At 51.0% G+C, this 22,357-nt stretch overlaps 1 protein-coding gene across 3 annotated transcripts; it reads left to right on the top strand.

Annotated features, from left to right (window-relative positions):
• Positions 1 to 1,407: 1,407 nt before the first annotated feature.
• Positions 1,408 to 13,338, top strand: CD300LB (CD300 molecule like family member b). 3 transcript variants are annotated; one of them, XM_061144943.1, is made up of 5 exons: positions 1,408 to 1,568; positions 9,694 to 9,746; positions 9,849 to 10,023; positions 11,574 to 11,637; positions 12,296 to 13,338. In XM_061144943.1, the coding sequence occupies exons 1-5, from the start codon at positions 1,529 to 1,531 to the stop codon at positions 12,459 to 12,461; spliced, it is 498 nt and encodes a 165-aa protein (XP_061000926.1). In that variant the 5' UTR covers positions 1,408 to 1,528; the 3' UTR covers positions 12,462 to 13,338. The 3 variants fall into 3 exon arrangements, with proteins under 3 accessions (XP_061000926.1, XP_061000925.1, XP_061000927.1); XM_061144944.1 differs by lacking the exon at positions 1,408 to 1,568 and adding an exon at positions 6,052 to 6,397 and having other exon boundaries at positions 9,919 to 10,023; XM_061144942.1 differs by having other exon boundaries at positions 9,694 to 10,023.
• Positions 13,339 to 22,357: the final 9,019 nt, after the last annotated feature.

Here is a 22,357-nt window from a genome sequence, read left to right on the forward strand (position 1 = left end):
CCCCCCAAAATAAAGTCTCTCACTGTTTCCATTGTTTCCCCATCTATTTGCCACGAAGTGATGGGACCACATGCCATGATCTTAGTTTTCTGAATGTTGGGTTTGAAGCCAACTTTTTCCACTCTCCTCTTTCAGTTCCATCAAGAGGCGCTTTAGTTCTTCTTTGCTTTCTGCCATTAAGTGTGGCGTCATCTGCATATCTGAGGGAACTCCCTAAATTTTTTATACTAGCAACAGACTTGCTCCACCTTCCCAGAGGAGTGAAGATGGTGGGGCAGTGAACCGGCCTGATTCTGAGGAAACCTGGGGGAGACTCATACTCCACACCTTTTCCTACTTCCCGTTCATCCCTTCCTTGGTGCCCATAGCGCCCAGATACGTGACTAAGGTCCTCTTATTCCTCCAGCCCTTCTGAATGTGTGCTGAGCCACCAAAACACAGGACTTCCAGGGACAGCTCCCCCCTCCAGTTTGGCTCTGGACTCCGGGGAAGAAACACCCTCACCTGCCTCCCAGAACTGCTCTTGAAGAGTTTTAGTCCTGGGTTATATTATATATTGTGATCTGAATTAAATGTAGTCTGGTTGAGATTAGAATTTGTCCTATTATTAGTGAGGAAACCCAGTCCACTGGCTTCTTCTCAGCCCCCTTGGCTTTTCTCTTTTTTGGCTACACCCTGTGGCATGCAGGACCTTAGTTCCCGGAGCAGGGATGGAACCCAAGCCCCCTGCAGTGGGAGCACAGAGTCTTAACCCCTGAATCTCCAGGGAAGCCCCTATCCTGGGCTTATTTTAATCCTACTCTTCATCTAGTGTCTGGAGTCTTGCCCAGGGTATTAATAAGGACGCACTTTGCTAACCACATCCCAGAACTCTGTTTTTGGAACTTCTCGTACATTTCCTCATTAAATTCTCATAAGAGCTCTTATTAGTCCGTTTTACAGATATAAACACTGAGGCTCAGAAAGATTAAGTAAGTTGTCCACAGTTACATGGCTCGTATGTGGTGCTCATGGGGTTAGAGCCTGGGTTTGTCTCATTTCACAGCCGGCACATTTACGCGCTTGGCTGTAACACCTGGACAGAGGCATCAGCAGGTGTGCCCAGCACGGACACCTGGCCCGCGAGTTGCAGAGTTTCCTGCTGCTGGGACCCACTGCTGTCATGGAGAATCATTTCTGGAGCTGACACCCACCCGAGGCCTGGTAGGTCAGAAACCCGCTCCTCTGACCCTTCTGCAAACACGGGCCCCCTTCTCCCCCGCACAGCTCCCCAGCTTCCTCTTTCTGGCCTAGTGCAGGTCTCATACCCTGTGACCCAGCCCTGCCAAGAAACAGCACTGCTTATGCTGAATAATTAAAAGCAGGAAACACTCACTCCATAAAAGGAAGCGAATAAGAAACGTAAAGGCGGTCTGGACGGGCTGAGGGCTCCAGCCTGCCTGTGCTCAGAGCTCTGAGCGTCAGCTGGCACCTGGACGTGCTTCCCAGTTTGTAAGTCAGCGGGGAGAGGAAGCCCGGAGGCAGGACCATGTGGCTGCCCCCAGCTCTGCTGCTTCTCAGCATCCCAGGTGAGCGGGCTGGGGCACTGCAGGGGGCGAGGGGGTGGAGGGTCTGTCCCAGATATGTGTGTGTGCTAAGTCGCTAAGTCGTGTCCAGCTCTTTGCTACCCCATGGACTATCCCACCAGGCTCCTCTGTCCGTGGGATTCTCCAGGCAAGAATACTGGAGTGGGTTGCCATGCCCTCCTCCAGAGGATCTTCCTGACCCAGGATTCGAATCCACATCTCTTGCATCTCCTGCCTTGGCAGGTGGGTTCTTTACCACTGTGCCACCTGGGAAGCCCTTGTCTCAGGTACAAAGAAGAATATCTTGGGGAAATGAGAGATGACTTTGTTAATTCATCCGACAAAAGCTCACTGGGTTCCTCTTTGTACCAGACAGGCATCTGGCTCTGAGGAAGGGAAAAGAGAAATAGGACCAACCTTTAAAAAGAGGAGCTGGGAGTTCCCTGGCGGTCCAGCGGTTAGGACTCTGCAATGTCACTGCTGAGGGCCTGGGTTCAATCCCTGGTCAGAGAACTAAGTTCCCACGAGCCTAACAGAAAAGGCTCATGGCAACCGTCCATCTGATGAGCCTGGGAGAACGGGAGGATCAGCTCTCCACGTGGAGAAGAGGGACCAGTGTTCCTCAGAAAGGGAACTGCATGCCAAGGGTTGGAGGCTTGAGAAAGGATGCTGGGTTCATGCAGAGGGAGCTCTGAATTCTCAGAGAGCCTTGGGGTGTCTGGTTGGAACTGAGGCTGGGAGCGCCACAGACAGGACTCTGAAGGGCCTGGGATACCCTGCCCAGGAACTGAGGCTTTCAAAGAGGGAACTGCTGGGTGATGAGAGGGGCTTCTCTTCTATGGAAAACCACTGCCCTAGCATCCAGGAAACAGCGTGGAAGCTTGCACAATGTAGGCAGTAGGTGTGGGTCACACGGTCCTCTCTCTCCAGGCCTGGGGACTGACCCTGTGACACTCACAGACCACTCCGTAGAGGGGCCGCAGGAAAGAGCACGGCCAAGGAGTCCAGAGAGCTGAGTCCCGGTCCCTTGTTGGCTTTCCGAGGGGATGGGAGTCCTTGAGCCCTTTCCAGCTCTAGAGGCATAGGACTCTACCATTCAGATGGGCGCCCCTGAATTCTCACTGCCACTGTTGATGGTACTGATGCTGAAGAAGCCTTCTGATGATACCTGTGGACGGGTTGTGGGACTAGCTTGTCTGTGATGGCCGTGTTCACTAACAGCGACCCCAGGTGACCCAGACCCCCAAAGGATGGCCGCTCAGAATGTATGCATCTCCCCCTGGGCTCCAGCTTTCCATCTGAGTTCCAAGACCACCCCTCCATCTCCTCCCTCTCTTAACCTCAACGTCCAGCTCACCGGGAGGCCAAGGAGAAGGGTGTGGGTGGACTGTGTTGGGATCACATGCTCTTAGACGCATGTACACAACACACTCACCCGATGGAGTTGAACATACATACCTATGGAATCACATGCCAGTTCACATCTATATTCCCACACTCTTATAATACACACACACTCGTATAGACACACAGACACACATATATGTTCACTCACAGGGACACAGAATAACCACACACTTGCACAGCCACACACACACTCACACAGGCTGATCGGTGGCTTGGGGGGAGGGTTGGCCTTGAGAGAGCAGATGGGTCCCTCCTCTTCCAGTTCTGAATGAACTTGGGCATGAAGTTAGTCAAGGATGAAAAAAAGAAGCCAGCCGGTCAAGTTTTCACCTCTAGACACCATCAGCCGCCCTGGGTTTCCTCTGTGAAAGGCAGGAGAGAGGTGGACATGGTGAAGTCACAATGACCCAGCTTCTGGTTGGACATTCATCTGCTTGGTTACCTGACCCCCAACAACCCCAAGAATGGAAGAAGAGATCCCTGTTCCCCAAAGAGCAAAGTGTTGCAAGAATAACCAGGGGCCCAGATCTGCACCCCAGAAACTGTTTCTTTTAGCTTGGGCTGCCATGATGTCTGGGGAACACCAGCCCAGACCCCTGGCCCTATAAGTGCAAACTAAGACAGGATCAAACCCCACTGCACAACACACGTTCCCCAGGACATCTGCTCTGAGTCCCCCTTGGGTGAATTTGCCTCATTTTTATGAGTCATTTTTCACTCGCTATCAGCCTAGATGTGGAGATTAACCACGCTCTCGATTTTGAGACAAGACCATTCACCCAAGAATTTTGCACAGAGGGCAAACTTCCCTGAACGATTGACATGAAAAAGAAAGTTTATATCTAAAATTCATGAAAGCAAAAAAAAAAAAAAAAAAAAATTGAAATTCGAACAGCCAGTCTCCTCTTCCATGAAGTTCTCCAGGCAAGAATACCGGATTGGGTAGCCATTCCCTTCTCCTGGGGATCTTCTTGATGGATGCACGGATCAAACCTGGGTCCCCCGCATTGCAGGCAGATTATTTACCATCTGAACCATCAGGGAAGCCTCAAACAAGCTTAGGCTTTTAAAACCCATCAGTTATGTTTCCCAGAGTTCTGCTCCCAGGTCAGCAGTGTCGTATCATTTTTCTCTCTTCCTTCAGACCAATTCTTGGGGCAATTTCCTGGAGGTTCGGTAGTTGGGACTTCTCGCTTTCACTGCTGGGGCCCCGGGGTTCAATCCCCAGTCAGGAACTAAGATCCTGCAAACTGCAGTGGTACGGCCAAAAGCAAAAACTAAAAACAACAACGACAAAAAACTCTTGAAAATACACATAGGTCTAATGAACAGTTTATTATCCATCATAATCTCAGTTTATAAAAACCTCCCATGTATTTTTAAAAACCAAGCGCCATCACATTATGAGTGCTTGACCATTCTGTTAAATTACCAAGGCTGGGGTGGATGGCATTTCTGTTTCCAAGTATCCACACCTGTTTTTTGCTGTTTATGATCATCGGCAGATAGAATATGTTTTGATTGTGCTTTTGCTTCCTACTATAGCTTATTTATTTTTAAGGGGCAAAAACATGACTCCTTCTGCTGACTCTTACATTAGATTTTAATTTGCACCAATTCCTGTCTTTTCAGCAATTCTTCCAATTGACTCCTTTTTAATAAAAAAAGCTGTTGTTTCATCAGTTAATTATATTTTTGAAGATTTTGACAAAATAGAAATGTGTGACTTAGAAAGTGAAATTTCCCCTCAAAATCCTCAAACTCAACTCGAACCACTTATTTTCCCCTACGCATGTGCCATCGAAAAAACTAAGGAAGAGGAATCACACACATTCTATCAGGCAACTTGTTTTAACCTAATGGTACTATATCTGGGACGTCTTTCCCATCATTATGATTTGTCTTTTCTCTTGACATGTACTTAGTTATTTGGTTGCACTGGATATTAGCTGCAGCATGTGGGATCTAGTTCCCTGACCCAGGATCGAACCTGGGCCACCTGCATTGGGAGTGGGAATCAGCCACTGGACCACCAGCGAAGTCCCTGTCTTTTTCTTCTAACCATGTGTCAGACAGATCACAGTCTATTAGCCCAGTCTCCCACTGGTGGCATTTGGATTTGTTTCAGTGTTAGCAATGCAGCTAGCACCCTTACATGTCATTTCTCACTGGTGTGGAAACTATAATTGATCCTAGACTTGGATGATTCTGTCTGAGATCATAACAACTAGCTTCTTTTCAAAATAAATCATATACTTCAAGGGTCCCAACCAGGATCCAAACAGTGTGTAAGTCACAGGGGGCTGGGGATGGGAAGAGAGAGAAAAAACAAACACAAGATCTCTGCTCCTTGGAACAGAGCATCCTGGCAAGGGAGGCAGAGAGAAAGACTGCTGAGGACGATAAGACACTAGTGCAGCATTCAGGTTCCTGTAAAGGGCTGTGGAGCAGTGGGGGGAAGAGGAGGAAGGCTGCAGAGAAGGCGGAACCTTGAAGGAGACCTGGAGAATGACCAGGAGACAGGCAGGGCTGGGAGCAGGGGTTTCTAGCTGGAAGGAAGGAGAAGGGCAGTGACACAGCCGCTTGGGAGGCAGCGTCTGAGTCAGGGAAAGAGGAAAGTGGGGGTGGGCAGAGTGGGAGGCAGGGAGCCACAGGAAGTCACACTGAACAGAGAACTGGATCAAGGTTGTAAAAGACCTAACTACCAAACTAAGACATTTTTTAAAAACTTCATTTTGTATTGGAGCAGAGCAGGTTGGCCGTGTTGTGACAGTTTCACGTGAACTGAGAAGGGACTCAGCCGAACGTACTCAGCCGTACACACAATGGATCCATTCTGCCCCAAACTCTCCTCCCGTCCAGGCTGCCGGCAACATGGAGCAGAGTTCATTGTGCTGTACATTAGGTCTTCGCTTATCCATTTTAAGTAGAGCAAACTCAGGCATCTAACATCATTCCAAGGCAGTGGGAAGCAGCTGCGGGAGAGGTCCTGAAAGATTTTAAGTGCTCGTGGCAAGAGTCATTGAGGACGATCTGGGGACAATTTTGGTGCAAAACTCCCGTGGCGATGTGCAGAGGAGACAGGAGGAGGGGTGCAGTCGGGGCTGGGGAACCCCACAGCGGGCTGCTGCTGTGACCCAGGCAGCAGAGCAGGGGTGTGGTTGGGCTACCGCTGATGGGGCAACTCCTGAATGCTGAGGGTTGCACGCATCCCCAAGAAGAACCTGCAAGGTGGAAAGTAGCTAGCCAGTTTGCAAATACAGAAGCAAGGCTCAGAGAGGAAGCAACTTAAAGTTTCCCAACTACTCTGTGGCTGACAGGTCTTTCTGTGTCCAGAGCTCAGGCTCTTTCTAGCATGTCAGGCTGTCCCCGTGGACCTTGATGGCAGAGGAAACAAGACAATCATCTGGACAAGCATTTTTGAGGTGTGCTATGCTCAGTCATTCAATCCTATCTGACTCTTTGCGACCCTATGAACTGTAGCCCTCCAGGCTCCTCTGTCCATGGGATTTCCCAGGCAAGACTACTGGAGTGGGTTGCCAATTTCTTCTCCAGTGGTCTTCCTGACCCAGGGATCAAACCTGAGTCTCCTGCATTGGCAGGCAGATTCTTTCCCACTGAGCCACCAGGGAAGCCCCCATTTTTGAGGGAGAGTTGTCTGATTGGTTACCCGTTAGTTGTGGAGGGGGAGGGAGGGAACAGGGCAGTGAGGATGCCAGGGTCTCCAGTTAGATGTGCTCGTGGCGGTGCTGGTTTGAGGAGAGTAGCATTAGTTCTGCTGATTGAAATCCACACTCCTTTCTTATCATAATCGAAAGCAGGGTCGGACTGCTCGCTGCTCAAAGCCGTTAAAGACAGCAGGTTGGTGGGAAGTTTGCTTTAGCTGGATGCCAGCAACAGGGCGGGGTGGGTGCTGGGCACAGACGCCTGTCGAAAGGCTGACTCCCCTCCCACTGACAGTCAAGATGCCAGAGCTTTTACAGACTGCGGGGGTGGGGGGCTCCAGGCAGAAACAACACAATCATCTCCGACAGTCATCCTGAAGTTGGTCATCAGCAGTCTGACAAGCGTCATCGTATTATTTTAAGTACAGTTAGTCTTCAGTTCCAGGGTGGGCTTGTTCCCATTTCCCTGAGGCCAGTTCTTGGAACTGTGGTAGCTTATGTCACGGCTATAATCTGGTCATCTGTAATTCACTTTTCCACCTGGCGAGGGGCTCATCTCTGTAAGACTGCTCAGAGAGCAGGGCTCAGAATACTATTTGTAGCCCGTGAGACGGAACTAAAGCTCTCTGACTATGCTTAAGCACGGCATCGCTATCGTTTGGTCTCTTCTGACTGTTTTTCTTGGCTTCTGCGTGTTTTCACTTCTCTAATGAAACTTGTTCATGGGCTACAGTTTTTCCACAGAGGAAAGGCAGGCAGAGGACATGGGGGGCAGGCACCATAGGGTTCTGCTCCATTTCACTGTGGCTGCTGTAACACATTACCACAAGCCTTGGGCTCGAAATGACACGAATTTATTTTCTTACAGTTCTGAAGGTCAGAAGTCCAAAGTGGTCTCACTGGCTTACACTCTGGGGGTCAGCAAGGTTTCATCCCTCCTAGATGCCCTACAGAAGAGCTGTCTGCTCACCTTTCCCAGTTTCCAGAAGCCGCCCACAGTCCTTGGCTCGAGAGCCCTTTCTCTGCCTTCAAATCTCTGATGCTGATACTAACTCTCCTTCAGCTCTTTCGCTTTTTTTCTTTTTTGACCACATGGCTTGTGGGAATCTGTGTTCCCTGACTAGGGATTGAACCCAGGGCTGCAGTGGAAGTGTGGAGTCCTGACCACTGGACAGCCCGGGAAGTCCCTTCTGCTTTCACTTTTAAGGACCCTTGTGATTACATTGGACCCAGCTGGATAACCCAGGATAAGCTTGCCATCTTGAGAGCCTTATTTCAGTCACATCTGTGAATTCTTGGGAATTAGGATCTGTGCTTAGTCGCTCAGTTGTATCTGACTCTTTGTGACCCCATGGACTGTAGCCCAACAGGTTCCTCTGTCCATGGGATATTCCAGGCAAGATTATTGAAGTGGGTTGCCATTTCCTTCTCCAGGGGATCTTCCTGGCCCAGGAATTGAACTCGCGTCGCTGATACCGCCTGCACTGCAGGCAGATTCTTTGCCACAGAACCACAGGGGAAGCCCAGGACGTGAGCATGTTGGGAGGGAGTTATTCTGCTGCCATAAGTGCAAACCCCAAGTAACTAAAATAGTTGCAGGGAGAAGGTCCGAGGTGTGAGAGGTGACACCTGGTTCAACGGACCTGACTCTCTCCGTCCTGCACAGACCCCAGCCCGCGCCCTGGCCCTGGTGCTCTGGGGCCATGAGATGGTCAAGAGAGGCTTCCTGTGAGCTTCTCTTGGCGTATTGCCCCGTGGTCAATGCACAAATGGTCCTGGCCCAGGATAGAGTATCTGTGTATCTGAACACAGTGAGTTTAACCATTCAGTCCACAGAAAAGCAGAATACCTAGTTCCACTCCCAGCAGACCCTTGCTGGTTCGTCCATGCCAACTCTCCAAGAGAGAGAGGAAGTGGAGAGAGGAGAGTGAGTCCGGATGGAAGAAGCGATGTATTCAATTCTGCGACTGTCGGGACGTCCCTTGTGGTCCAGGCACTGGGACTCTGCGCTTTCACTACTGTGGTCCAGGTTCAGTCCTTGGTTGGGGAACTGAGATCCCCAAAGCTGTGTGACCCAGCTCCCCTCAAAAGCGTTATAGCTCTGTAACTATTGACTCTGGGAAAGAGACATCCAGTGTGTATTTGTAAGCGGTAGACTGGGGCCAGGGCTTCCCAGCTGGCACGAGTGGTAAAGAATCTGCCTGCAATATAGGAGACCTAAGAGATATAGCTCCCATCCTTGGGTTGGGACAATCCCCTGAAGGAGGGCATGGCAACCCATTCCAGTATTCTTGTCTGGAGAATCTCATGGACAGAGGATCCTGGCGGACTACAGTCTGTCGGGTCGCAAAGAGTCGGACACGACTGAAGTGACTTAGCATGCGCACAGTCAGGCTGGGGCCAAGGGGAGAATTGGGTCTACAAATATGGATTTGGGAATCATCATCATGTAGACAAGAAACCATAGGAATGGAGAGTCACTCTTTGGGGGTGTAATACAGTGAGACAAGATAAAGGCTGGAAGGGGGTCCCCGGCTCTTCCTCGGGGGAGCTGGCTCAGACTGGGGACACCTCTTCCCACCTCGGTGCCCAGTGACGTCACGTGGATAGCCTGAAGTCAGCCGTGGTGGGAATATTTACACGCCAGAATTTGGAAAGCACTCCAAACTGGAGATTGTTTTTACCCCCAAGGACGGGTTGTTAGGTATTTACCAAAACAGCACCACTGTTTACACCAAGATTTAAAAAGAGAGAGAGAGAAGAGAATCCATAGAGGCCTTGGGGACTGAGTAGTTGGAGAAGAGGAGGAGCCAGCTGAGAACAGTGTTGAGAGGACACAGAAAGAAAGTGCCAGAAAAGCAGATGCGGTGAGCAGGCGTAGGGACACGGGGACCGAGGAGACCAAGGCAGCTGGTGGGGAGAAGGACAGAGGAGAAGGTGGACTTGAGCCGTCAGCTGGGGGTTTCGGGGAAGGCCGGGGACGCTGGTGCAATCTCGGACATCAGTCTGGTCCAGCTCGGAGTGGCAGGAGCTGGATTCTGGGTTCTGTTTTCCAGGCTGTTTGTCCATCCGAGGCCCAGAGTCCGTGCGGGGCCAGGAGCGGGAGTCGGTGAGTGTGAAGTGTCGATACGACTCCAAGTGGGAGAGCCATAAGAAGTGGTGGTGTCGGGGGGCGTGGTGGGCTTCATGCCGGATCCTCGTGCAAACCCAGGGATCGGGGCGAGAAGAGAAAGGAGACCGCGTGTCCATCAAGGACGACCAGAGAAACCGCTCGTTCACAGTGACCTTGCAGGAGCTCAGGCAGGACGACGCAGACACTTACTGGTGCGGGATTGAGAAGCCTGGAACTGACCTGGGGACGCAAATTAAAGTGACTGTTGTACCAAGTAAGAGCTTTCTTGTCTACACTACGGGGCCCTGGTGCTCAGGACTGGAAGACTGATGTCCCCTCCCCACCCCTCCCCGAGGGCAGGAGAGAAAGGTCGGGGTGTCTGAGAGCGAGCGTGAGCGAGAGCAAGGGACAGACGGATGGGGAGGAAGGGGGAGAGACCAAGGCAAAGCATCACTTCCCAGCCCGGCTGCCCACCGCATCCCCGAGGTCTCTCCGAGGCCCCTGCGGTGATGTCTCAGAGCATCACTCTAGGAAGTGGCCAACCTCCGGTCGTCACACCCGGAACCTGTCATTACGCAGAAGGGCACAGAGGGACATCTGGGGTAACCCAGTGCGTCCCAGCGCTGAACCCCAGGACCCCGGCCACCCCAGGGTGCTCTGGGGCCTCTGTTCACTGGAGACCAGGCTGCTCACATAAATCGTCTCCATAGTTTCTCTTAATGAGATGTATATCTCCTTCATCACCGTCACTGTTCACTATTTCACCGGAAGGGGTCCTCTTATCCACCAGCGTTCTGGAATCCCCCTTGCTCATTTCCGCCCCAGTAACTAGACGCCCTGTTTCCAGAACGTCTGTTCTTGAGCTCTCATTGCTCGGGCACTGTTTGAGCAGAAAGGACCAGGGATTCCCACCACCTTCAACCAAAAAGTTCCACTTGCGGTGTGATTTTTCTCTCTCCCCAGAATAAAATGCAGTGCTTACTTTTATTTCATTTTCTTTTGAATTCTTTTTTAATGGGAATGTAAAATTTTTTTTTCATCTTAAAAATTTATTTTTTTGATGTACAGTTGATTTGTGGAAGTGTTAGTTATTCAGTCATGCCCGACTCTGCAACCCCATGGACTGTAGCCCGCCAGGCTCCTCTGCCCATGGGATTCACCAGGCAAGAATATGGGAGTGGGTAGCCGTGCCCTCCTCCAGGGGATCTTCCCAACCCAGGGATCGAATTCCATAGTTGATTTACAATGCTGTGTTAATTTCCACTATACAGCAAAGGGATTCATATAGGGTTAGTCATATATTAATATATATATATACATTCTTTTTCTTTTTTAAAATTGGAGGATAGTTGCTTTATAATGTTGTGTTGGTTTCTTCTGTGCAGTGAAGTAAATCAACAGTATGCATACAAGTATCCCCTCCCTTCTGAACCTCCTTCCCATCACCCCCCCATCCCACCCGGCTAGGTCATCACAGAGCACCCAGCCGAGCTCCCGGTGCTACCCAGCGGTTTCCCACTAGCTATCTGCTTTACACGTGGAGGATGGGCCGAACTGGGAGACTGGGATTGACATATTTAATTTTACTCCTTTTGGCCACACCTGGAAATGATGGCGGGGGGGGAGATGACTGTGTACTGTGGTTCAGATGACTTGGCAGAAAGGGGAGAAACCAGAGGGACTGCAGCTAGAGAGGAAGCCCCCTGGACCAGGGGAAGGGGGTCTCCTGAGAGGGCTGAGCGCGGTGGGGTACTGTGAGGGGAGCATGCACCCCGGGTCTGTGCTGATGACCTGGGCCGACTTCGCCTGCTCTGACCGTACTAGGAAGCCAGGCCTCCAGGACGAGGAACACCAGCCGTCCAGCCGCGTCCTCCCGCCCCCACAGCAGGTGAGTAGCTGTGGTCCTTTCTCCTGCCCCGACCTGGGGCCTCTCCTGTGGGGCTGTCGACCCTCATGCAGTCAGTCACCTGACCCTGGAGCCCACCTCGGTCAGAGCCAAGGACCCTGGCCCACCCTCTGTGCCCCTCCGCCCAGGCCCCTCCTCATCCTCTATCTTCCTGTTGGAGCCCCAGCCAGATGTCTGCTCTGCAGACTCCTCCTCTGTAAGCATCCCTGCTGGAGAGGAGCTCGCGGGTCCTCTGCCCAATCAACAAAACAGCACGGATGACCTAGTGGATGCGGAGGGAGACACAAACCTCCAGGCTTCAGGGAGGGTGGTTTAGCAGCCTGGAGCTGGCGGCCGTGGGAGCCGTGAACACACAGAGCCAGCCTGCCGTGGGTGACCTGCAGGCGCATCTCCTGGGCTGAGATGCACTCAGACAAAGGTGAAATTGGAGAGGGAAGTGAGCATGATATAGAGCAAGGCCGCAAAGCTGAGCTATTCCTAGGGCCCTCGGGACTGAGCCTTTAAGCAGGTCCCTGGGGGACGGGGCTGCCGAGCCCAGCGTCACAGGCTTTGCTCCCCGCAAGGCTCCCTGGTGTCCGAGTTCTGGGGGGTGGACATGGAGGGGCCCGGGGCTCTGATTGCTCTGCCCACCCCCTCCCAGGACCCACTACATGCTCCTGGCATTCCTGAAGATGCCCTTCCTGCTCGGCTTGGTTGGCGCCGTGCTCTGGTTGGAGGAACGTCGGAGGGACGTTGTGGAGCCGCAGGGTCAGCCCATCTACGCCAACTTGTCCTCTGAGCTTCTGACCAGAGACACCCGCGTTTAGACGGACGGATGAGCGGAGGCTTCCAACACGGCACCCCGTTTCCAGGGGAAACTCGGCTGTGGAAAGAAACACCGCGGAGTCATAGCCGTCCTGCCCGGCTCAGGGCCCACGCTCCCGATGTGCGGTCCCCACCTGGAGGGCCAGCATCTTGTTCCTGCTTCTCCAGGTCGCAAGTGCCCTGCCTGGACCCACACTCAGGGTTCAGGGCTCACAGTTGGGAGCTGCTGGGCTGGAGCCCCGGTTCAGACCATCGTGTCCCCAGTGCTGAGAGAGCTTGGGAGCAGGGCTGGGGGCCGAAGTCCAGAGAGAAGCCACAGGGGTACAGGGGAGAGGACGCGGGGGCCTCCTTCCTGAGACTGGCTCAGCGCGCTCCCTGACTGGGCTTCCGACATATGGGATTTTGTAGTTTTTTTCCTTTAGCTGGGTTTTTTAAAAAATTAATTTATTTTTTAATTGAAGGATAATTGCTTTACAGAATTTTGTTGTTTTCTGTCAAACATCAACATGAATCTCAAGCTGGGTTTTGAAGGCTCGGGACCATCACTTGACTTGATGCACTCGTGGGCACGCGCACACACACACACACACACACACACACACACACATCCTAAGGACGGTGATTCTGCAGAGAGTGCTTGTTCTGGACCATGACAGGTTGACATCCCCTCTGCCCAGGGAGGACACTGCTCTGTGTCCAGGGGGCTGAGGTGCGGCCCTGGGACTGGCCTTTCTCTTCCCCTTCATCCTCCCCCTCCCCACTCTGCTCTGGCTCCCCAAGCTCCCTGCTCCCCACCTCTCGGGGGCTGGGCTCCCCGGGGGCTGAGACTTGGGAGCCTGCCCTTCACTTCCTCCCGGCAGTAAGCCTGCAGGGTCTCCATGGGGCTGGGCGGTGTCGGTGGGGGGGGGGGGGGGGCGGGGGGGGGGAGCTCAGAAAGTACGTCAAGGTCAGGGAGGGTGGTGTCTCTTTTAAATAACGTGTGCATCAGGTTAATTAAAATTGTCTGAGGGAAATCTTGTTGCCTCTCTGAAGTGATGTCCTTTGGGGACTTCCCTGCTGGCTCAGTGGTTAGAACTCTGAGCTTCCACTGCAGGGGCTGTGGGTTCGATGCCCAGCTGGGAAACTAGGATCCCACATGCTGTGTGGCTCAAAAGTTAAAAAAAAAAAAAAAGTTATGTTCTTTAAAACATCATAATAATTTAAAACATCTGAGGGAAAGTCGCCTCTTTGAAGCGCCTCACGTGCGTTGGGGACGCCCTGGGACTCGGTCTCTCTCTGTCACTCAGTTACAGTCCGCACACCAGCGGCAGCCTCAGTTCACTGAGGAGAAATAGCTCCCCCTGAGATGTGTGCCTCCACACCTACACCGGCAAGCCTGCGGATAGACACACCTTTGGGAAGTTTCCCTCTGGTTGTTCCCCCAGCTTTACTGGGCTTCCCTGGGGGCTCAGTGGTAAAGAACCCTCCTGCCAACGCAGGAGACGCAGGTTCAATCCCTGGGTCGGGAAGATCCCCTGGAGAAGGAAATGGCAACCCACTCCAATATTCTTGCCTGGAGAATCCCATGGACAGAGGAGCCTGGTGGGCTACAGTCCATGGGGTCCCGAAGAGTTGGACATGACCAAGCGACTCAACAGCAACAAATAAAAACTGTGTATATTTAAAATGTAAATATGATTTTTAAAATGCGCATAATATGATAATTTAGTGTACATATACATTGTGAAATGAGCACCCCAATAAGTTAACAGTCGCTTTACACACTTATTGTTTTAATCAGTTTTAATATTTTTTGTGCAGTGAGAACATGAGATCCACCCTCTTACGAATCCCCACCATACAGCAGTCTGATGAGTTGAAGTCCCCGTACTCTTAGAGCCCAGATTTACTCATCTCAGACCCGGAAGTCTGTCCCCTCTGGTCAGCCTCTCCCATTCCTCCCCGCTGCGCCCCACCCAGCCCCCTCCCACCGGCCCTGCCCCTCCCCACTGATTCCACTCCCAAGTTCTGTGCAGAATGTTTCTCTTTGAACACCTGTGAAGACCTGTCCATCCTACCCTTTATCCTAATAGGTGGGCCCTGGTTCTCAGCCCGGAAGATGCCTCACCTGGGGGGAAAGGAGAAGGGAATCTTCCCCGTCCCCAGTAAGGTGGCTGGGATCCCCCCTCCCCCACCTCCCTGGGGTACTGTAATCCCCTCTCTTTGTCCTTTGGCCAATGAGAAACCTCCCACTTTACACTTGGTTTAACGTTCTGGTCAGTGATGGGCCTGCACATTTTCAGAAAGGACAGAATTTGAGCCAGAGTTGGTGATGGACAGGGAGGCCTGGCATGCTGCAGTCCATGGGGTCGCAAAGAGTGGGACACGACTGAGAGACTGAATTGAAATGACTAAAGACTCTCCAAGTCACCCTGTTGGGAACCCGCAGTCTTCCAGCTCCCAAGACCCCTCCTCTGTGTATACCTCCTGGATCCAGCCTTCCAAAGATCCGGCCAGATAGCTTCAGGTGACAGCAGCTCTGCTCTGGCAAAGCCAGAGTCCAGCTGCCTCGTTGGCTCAGGTGGCTGAGGGGCCAATCACTGGTGACAGTGATTTTCCCACCGTTCTTTGCAGCTGATATTCACTTAGCCCCGGATCTCTATGGAGAAACTGTGGGTGGGTTGTTACTCACACAATGTCATCAAAGAAAATCCACTGGAGTAGGCATCCCCTGTCTGTCCTGAACCCCATCTCTGCCACACACACACACTCACCCACTCACGAACACACACACACATAAAATCACACACACACACTCATGCTTCTGGGAATTGCCTCTTGGGTTCCAACGAAAGTTGTCAGGCAACACTTGACTAATACGCCCACTCTCCAGGGCAGGGAGAGAGACAGAAATGAAATAGGTTAGCACTACAGCTGGGATGGTATTTCCCAGCTAATGTGTTTCTAGAAGGAGCCTGGTAACCAAGCCCTCATGTCCTCCAATAGCTGGAGACTCAGATGGTTCCTCGTGTGTGATTTTAGCGGGTTCTGTAACCAGCGGGTTCTGTAATGCGGATTGCTATTTTTAGAGGAAAGCACTTCTTTCCTGTGAGCTCCTATTCACGGGCCTTTACTTCTGAGCTTCTGTGCAACCACAGAGGAAGTTCACCCAGAGCAGAGAGAAGCGAGTCAGGGGTGGGAGAAGCAACAGTAGCCCAAGCCAGGACTCCGGGAGCTTTCTTCTTGATGACGGATGCTCCCTGAATGATGTTTTCCTAATGAGTGCGTGCTAAGTCACTTCAGTCGTGTCTGACTCTGTGGGACCCTATGGACTATAGCCCACCAGGCTCCTCTGTCCGTGGGATTCTCTAGGCAAGAATACTGGAGCAGGTAGCCATGCCTGTCTCCAGGGGATCTTCCTGACCCAGGGATGGAACTCGGGTATCCTGCATTGAAGGCAGCTTCTTTACCATCTAAGGAACTAGGGAAGCCCTGTTTTCTTAATAAATGAGGCAAAAAGAATAAGTTTTCAGCACTTCCCTCACCTATTCTCTGAAGCTTCGTTCTCCACAGCTGGCTTGTCCGCCTGGCTTTGTTCCACCTGCCCCAAACTTCCTAGATCCTCATGGCTGGCTTTGTTTCTGTCCTTATCTGTGGACCCTGCCTCCTATGAAGCTGGGAGTCAAGTTTCCTCCCAGAAGGGGCGTGCAGATGCACCTCTGGGGGCTTTCCTGAGTTCCCCCGACACTCACACTGGGAGAGTTAGCAAGGAGGGGATGGCAGCCCTCTCCCATCCCCTTGCTGCTGAGCACTACCCTCCCCCCCCACCCCTGCTCTGCCAGTCGTCTCTGTTGCTCCACAACATGTGGGCTCTTAGTTCCCGGACCAGAGATCGAACCTGCATGCCCTTGCATTACAAGGCGATTCTTAACCACTGGACCACCAGGGAAGTCCCAAACTAATCTCGATAAAGGGAATGTGGGAAGAAAAAAAAAATCCGACACTAATGCCCTAGTCGTCAAACCAGAAAGATGGGTAGAATCTTCACTTTGAAGACTTTTATTTAGGACATTGCCCTGATCATAAAGAGAAAAAGTGAGAATCTTAGAGGGGAAGGGCAGCTGGCCAGAGGCAGACGGGGGCCGTGATGGGGAGTCGGGAGAACTGACACTTTCTGTAGTTTAAATACAACTCTGCGTGCATTCTGTTTATTTCATTACCAAGGCAAAAGCTCATGGTCTGATGTGCATCAGGCTCTTAACCCTTACGAGGAGTTTTCTGCCACTGCTGCCTCTTTTAATACTTGAAATTAAGACACAGCTGGAGGAGGTGGGAGAAGAAAGTAGAGGAAAAAGAAACACCAAGGAGATCTGGGCTGGAGGTTTGGGAGCCAGGTAACCAGCATCCAGACCAATACGGCAGCCACAGGACACATGTGGCTGCTGAGCTCCTGACGTTGTGAATGGTCTGCCTTGAGGTGTGCTGCCAGTGTCAAATACACACTAGGTGTTGAAGACTTGCTATGGAAAAAAGAATTTAAAATATCTCCAATATCACTGAAATGATAATATTTTGAGTGTATCGAGTCAGTTCAGTTCAGTTCAGTCGCTCAGTCGTGTCTGACTCTTTGCGACCCCATGAATCGCAGCACGCCAGGCCTCCCTGTCCATCACCAACTGTCAGAGTCCACCCAAACCCATGTCCATTGAGTCGATGATGCCATCCAACCATCTTATCCTCTGTCGTCCCCTTCTCCTCCTGCCCTCAATCTTTCCCAGCGTCAGGCTCTTTTCCAATGAGTCAGTTCTTCACCTCAGGTGACCAAAGTATTGGAGTTTCAGCTTCAACATCAGTTCTTCCAATGAACACCCGGGACTGATCTCCTTTACGATGGACTGGTTGGATCTCCTTGCAGCCCAAGGGACTCTCAAGAGTCTTCTCCAGTGTATCGAGTAATACTACTAAAATTAATTTCAACTTTTTAAAAGTGTTTTTAAGGTGGCCAATAGGAAAATTTTAATAGCACTGGGGTAAAATCCACATAAGATTGGAATTTGCTGCTGTTTTTATATCAAGACACACAAGAGCTGGAAACGGAGTATTCTGAGGCTGCCCCAAGCCCTGCTTGGGGAAATGGAGAGGGCTGGGCTTCAGGATGGCGGGAAGAGGGGACATGAGAATAAAGGGACAGGGTTGGGTCAGAGAATTAAGATGATCAAACATCATACTCAGAAGCCAAGAATTTCTGAGGATAAATCAGGATGGATCCTGTAAGGATTTTCTAGTCTTTCCTCTCCTGGGTAACCCTTTTGGGCCCTTTCAGATTAAAAAGCAAAGATTTTAGACTTGAAAAAACAAACAAACAAAAAACACCCTTGGATTTGCACATCATTTGATAAGCCTGGGTTCCTAAGGTGCCCTGAGAAAGTCTGGGAGTTGATCTTATAGGGACAAACACATCCAATCCTGAATAATGGGGGCCAAAAAACATGGGAGCAATTTCCCTAGTGGCCCAGTGGTTAAGAATCCGCCTGCCAATGTGTTTGATCCCTGGTCAGGAAGCTAAGATCCCACACGTCTTGGGGCAACTAAACCCACTCGCCATAGCAGCTAAGTCCATGAACCATGACTACTGAGTCCGTGAGTGACAATTACTGAGTCCACGAGTCACAACTAGAGAGAAGCTCAAGCGCTGAAGCGAGGATCCCGCGTGTGGCAAGCAAGACTTGACAGTGTCAAAACTAAATAAATATTTTTAAAGGAGAGGGCGTCGCAGCCGGGTCAGGGTGTGTGGACTGCGCTCCTTGCTCGGCTATGACCTTCTGCCTCTGGTTTCACTGCCACTCTCCTCCTAACATCCTGTGTGCAGTGGAGATACAGACGCAGCGTCTCCTAACAGCTTTTTCATTGTAAACTCTGAGAAAGCCTGAGCCCTCCCTCCCCACGGCAGCACCCACATGTGCTTGTTCTCCGAGCTGACGAGCAGAATGAGGAAGAGGGAAGCCGTGAAGCAGGAACCGTGCTTATCTCGTCTGTTTCTCCATCCCCAGTGTGGACACCCCCTGGTATCTAGTAAATAGTCAATAAATGAGGAAACAACAGACAATATAGAGGGTGTCAGTACGAGAGAGGGGGCCTGCCCCTGTGGGGAGGAATTCATTTAAAATAAGACTCAGTGTTGGACGGCAGGGAGGAGTATAGAAAGACACATGGAATGTTTGCCAGGCTCAAAGGACCAATGTCATGATCAGACTTCACTTTTTTTCCGAACAAACCGCACGGCTTGTGGAGCTCTTATTTCCCTGACCAGGGATCGAACCCAGGCCCCCTGCAGTGGAAGCACGGAGTCTTAACCATTGGACTCCCAGGGAAGTCTCAACCTCAAACTTTAATAAATCAAGCAAACCCTTTAAACCAGAAGTTTTCAACCGGAGACAATGAGGGGACATTTGTCAATGTCCGAGATGCTTTTGGTTGTCATGAAAACCAAAGTGGTTAAGAATCCACACTTCCAGTGCAAGGAGCGAGGGTTCAATCCCTGGTCAGGGAACTAAGATCCCGCATGCTGCATGGTGTGGCAAAAAAAAAAAAAAAAAAAGGAAGAAGAAAAAGGGGGGAGGGGAAGAGATGGGAGAATATGAAGAAGAAGAAGGTGAAGAATAAGAAAGAATTCATGATATTATTACTTTTATAAGTAGGGAAAAACAAAAGAAAAATAATAAAAATCTAGCTAAGAAAGGCTAACCCTGGGAGACAGATAAAAAATGAGTCACTCAAAGGAAATAAACAGACCCAAGGTTGAGAAACTCTATTTGAACAAAGAACATGATGCCAACTGCAGAATATTTGGAATACAAAGAAAGATAGAGACGATGAGGGCCACTTGAGGCCAGCCCAGCTGCAGAGGAGATGCCCCAGCAGAATGACACCAGTTCTAACCCAGACTTATGAACTACCTTCTGCCTATTTCATGATTTAGGCAACCCCCCAGGTAACTGAGACCAGAAAACTGGAGAGGGGCCCTGAAGCCTGCCTGGAGACGTGGGGTCAAGACATTCAGGTTCCAGAAGGGACTATCCCCAAAATGAATCCTTTGAGCTGAGTCATGGTGGAGTCTGAGCATCTCTGCTTGTCTGGCTGGAGTCTGGGTTCTAGATTTGCAAGGATGAGGACCAGGCCTGGGTAAATTCACCCAAGGGATGTAACACGAGGAGGCCTCCTCACTGTCTCCTACATCCATCCTCTTCAGACGCACGTGGGGAGATTGGTCCAACCAGACGAAACCTCAGGGTCCCCATGGCCCACTTCATGAGGTGGAGCGATCCCAAGCGGACTGGTGCATCCTTCTGTCTGCTGGGGTCTGGATCCTCAAGCTGCTCACATGCATTCTCCTCGATCTCATCTCAGCATCACTCCCACACTTCCCGGCTAAACTGCTGTCAGTTCAGTTCAGTTGCTCAGTCGTTTCTGACTCTTTGCGACCCCATGGACTGCAGCACGCCAGGCTTCCCTGTCCATTACCAATCTCCGGAGTTTACTCAAACTCATGTCCATTGACTCGGTGATGCCATCCAACCATCTCATGCTCTGTTGTCCCTTTCTCCTCCCACCTCCCAATCTTTCCAAGCATCAGGGTCTTTTCCAGTGAGTCAGTTCTTTGAATCAGCTGGCCAAAGTATTGGAGCTTTAGCTTCAGCATCAGTTCTTCCAACGAACATTCAAGATTGATTTCCTTTAGCATGGACTGGTTGGATCTCCTTGCAGTCCAAGGGACTCTCAAGAGTCTTCAACTCCACAGTTCAAAAGCATCAATTCTTCAGTGCTCAGATTTCTTTATAGTCCAACTCTCACATCCATACATGACCACTGGAAAAACCACAGCCTTGACCAGACAGACCTTTGACTAGATGGACCTAAATTGCTGTGCTGAGCCTAAAATTCAGCAGCAAGGAGAAAAGTTCAAGGAGGTAGGTCAGAGAGCACCCACCCCACTGATCAGGGGTGGGAAGGGAACTTACATCACAGGTCAGAGATAGCGTTCTGTCACACACACACACAGGCACACACACGCACTGCGTGTGCAAACAGTGCAAACCCCATTTTACAACGTCCGCTGCCCCATTTTTCTCAATAACTCTGGCTGCTGGGCAAGGCCAGCCCCACTTCATACGTGAAGGAATTCAGTATACTGTATGCCAGAAACTAACACAACATTGTAAATCAACCGTATTTCAATTAAAGGAAAAAAAAAAGAATAGACTCAGGTCTCTTCAGAGCCTGGTCCAGAATCCAGGCTCCAGGCAAACAGTGCAGGCTTGGGTGCATCCTTTTACCTCTTTGGGCCTCAGTTTTAACATCTGTGAAAGGGATGATGCATGATCTATCCCATCCTAGCCAACCCCGACTTCCCACATGATGCCAAGCTGGGAGAGGAGGCCCATTTCCTGACACCTGGTCTGGGCCTCTCTAATCTGACCAGGCTGTGTTGCCTCTGCCAGGCAAGAATTTGGAATTGGAGGACTTAATACCTCAAACATCTGTGGGTAGAGAGTGGTTCCTTCTGAGGTCGACCCCCTGGAGCTCTGTACCCAGGAACAAAGATGCTTCAGTGACAAGGGTGGGGGCAGACGTTGGTCCCTAAGCCAGAGCTCCAGAAAGGCAGGAAGTCCTGAGATCGGCACTCTTTCCTGGCCAGGTTCTGTCCAGAGCTCCCGACGGAGACTGGACTGTTTCCTCGGGTATGTGAACTTGGGCTCTGCTCCCTGCATGCACAGGTCTGCCACCCTGGAGCAGGGTGCAAAGACCACAGGGAAAGAAATTAAAGCGGTCCCTACACGGGAAAATGGGTTTGACGTCACTCCTAAGGAAGGGAATGCAAATTGATAGTATTATCTCCAATCACAGTAAAATTAAAATAGATGTTTGAAAATATCTAAGATGGGCAAGAGTGAAGGGAAATGGGCTCTGCTGGGTATTCTTAATGGGAAAGTCAGAGGGCAAGGCCTTTTGAAGGTCTACCTGTCAATATCTATCGAAATAAACAGTTCCCAGGGACTTCCCTGGCGGTCCAGTAATTAAGGCTTGGCCTTCCAGTGCAGGCTGTGCAGGTTGGATCCCTGGTCGGGGAGCTAAGACCCCATGTACCTCACGGCCAAAAAACCAAAGTATAAAACAGAGGGTATAGTAGCACATTCAGCAAAGACTTAAAAAAAGTTCCACTGATGGGATTTTTTTCCCAACAGCTACAGTCACAGATATATTTTATACGTGGGTACACAAACGTGGTCTGCGATGGCCAAGGACGGATGTTTGGATTTTTTATCTCTCCCGTCTTGAACCTCCGTGTGTGTCTGTTTCTCTGTCTGTCTGTCTCTCTCACCCGCCCCCCCCCCCCCCACACACACACATCCACCAAATTGCTCCTGAGATGCTGAGTGGCCAACTCTGGCCTTGGTGAGGATGATACTGTTTCAACTTCATCTGTGACAAGGACAGAAAGCTGGAGAGCTCTTTCCCTGACATCTGTAGAGAACCTTAGGCAGCCCTTTGTCCTGACCCCACATCCCTTGGGTCAGCTGACAGTCCCCGAGTTTGATGATCTGGGAAGTGTAGCCCATGTCTGACCCGCCCCACTCTGAGAGGATGGTTCTGCTTCTGCGGAAGTGAAGAGCTGCTTAGTCAACTGACCATCCGCAAGTGACTTCCTCTTTAAGGAGTAGAGTTGATGTACAGTATTATATGTTGTGGGTGTGCCATATAGTGATTCCCAAGTTTTTTTTCAAAATTCATTTATTTATCCTTGGCTGTGCTGGGTCGTCGTTGCGGTGCGGGCTTTTTTCTCCGGTTGCGGTGAGCGGGGACAGCTCTCCCCTCGCGGTGTGCGGGCTTCTCGTGGCGGCGGCCGCTCATGCAGCAGAAC

Source organism: Dama dama, chromosome 5 (genome assembly GCF_033118175.1).
Source record: "Dama dama isolate Ldn47 chromosome 5, ASM3311817v1, whole genome shotgun sequence".
NCBI classification, from domain to species: domain Eukaryota; kingdom Metazoa; phylum Chordata; class Mammalia; order Artiodactyla; family Cervidae; genus Dama; species Dama dama.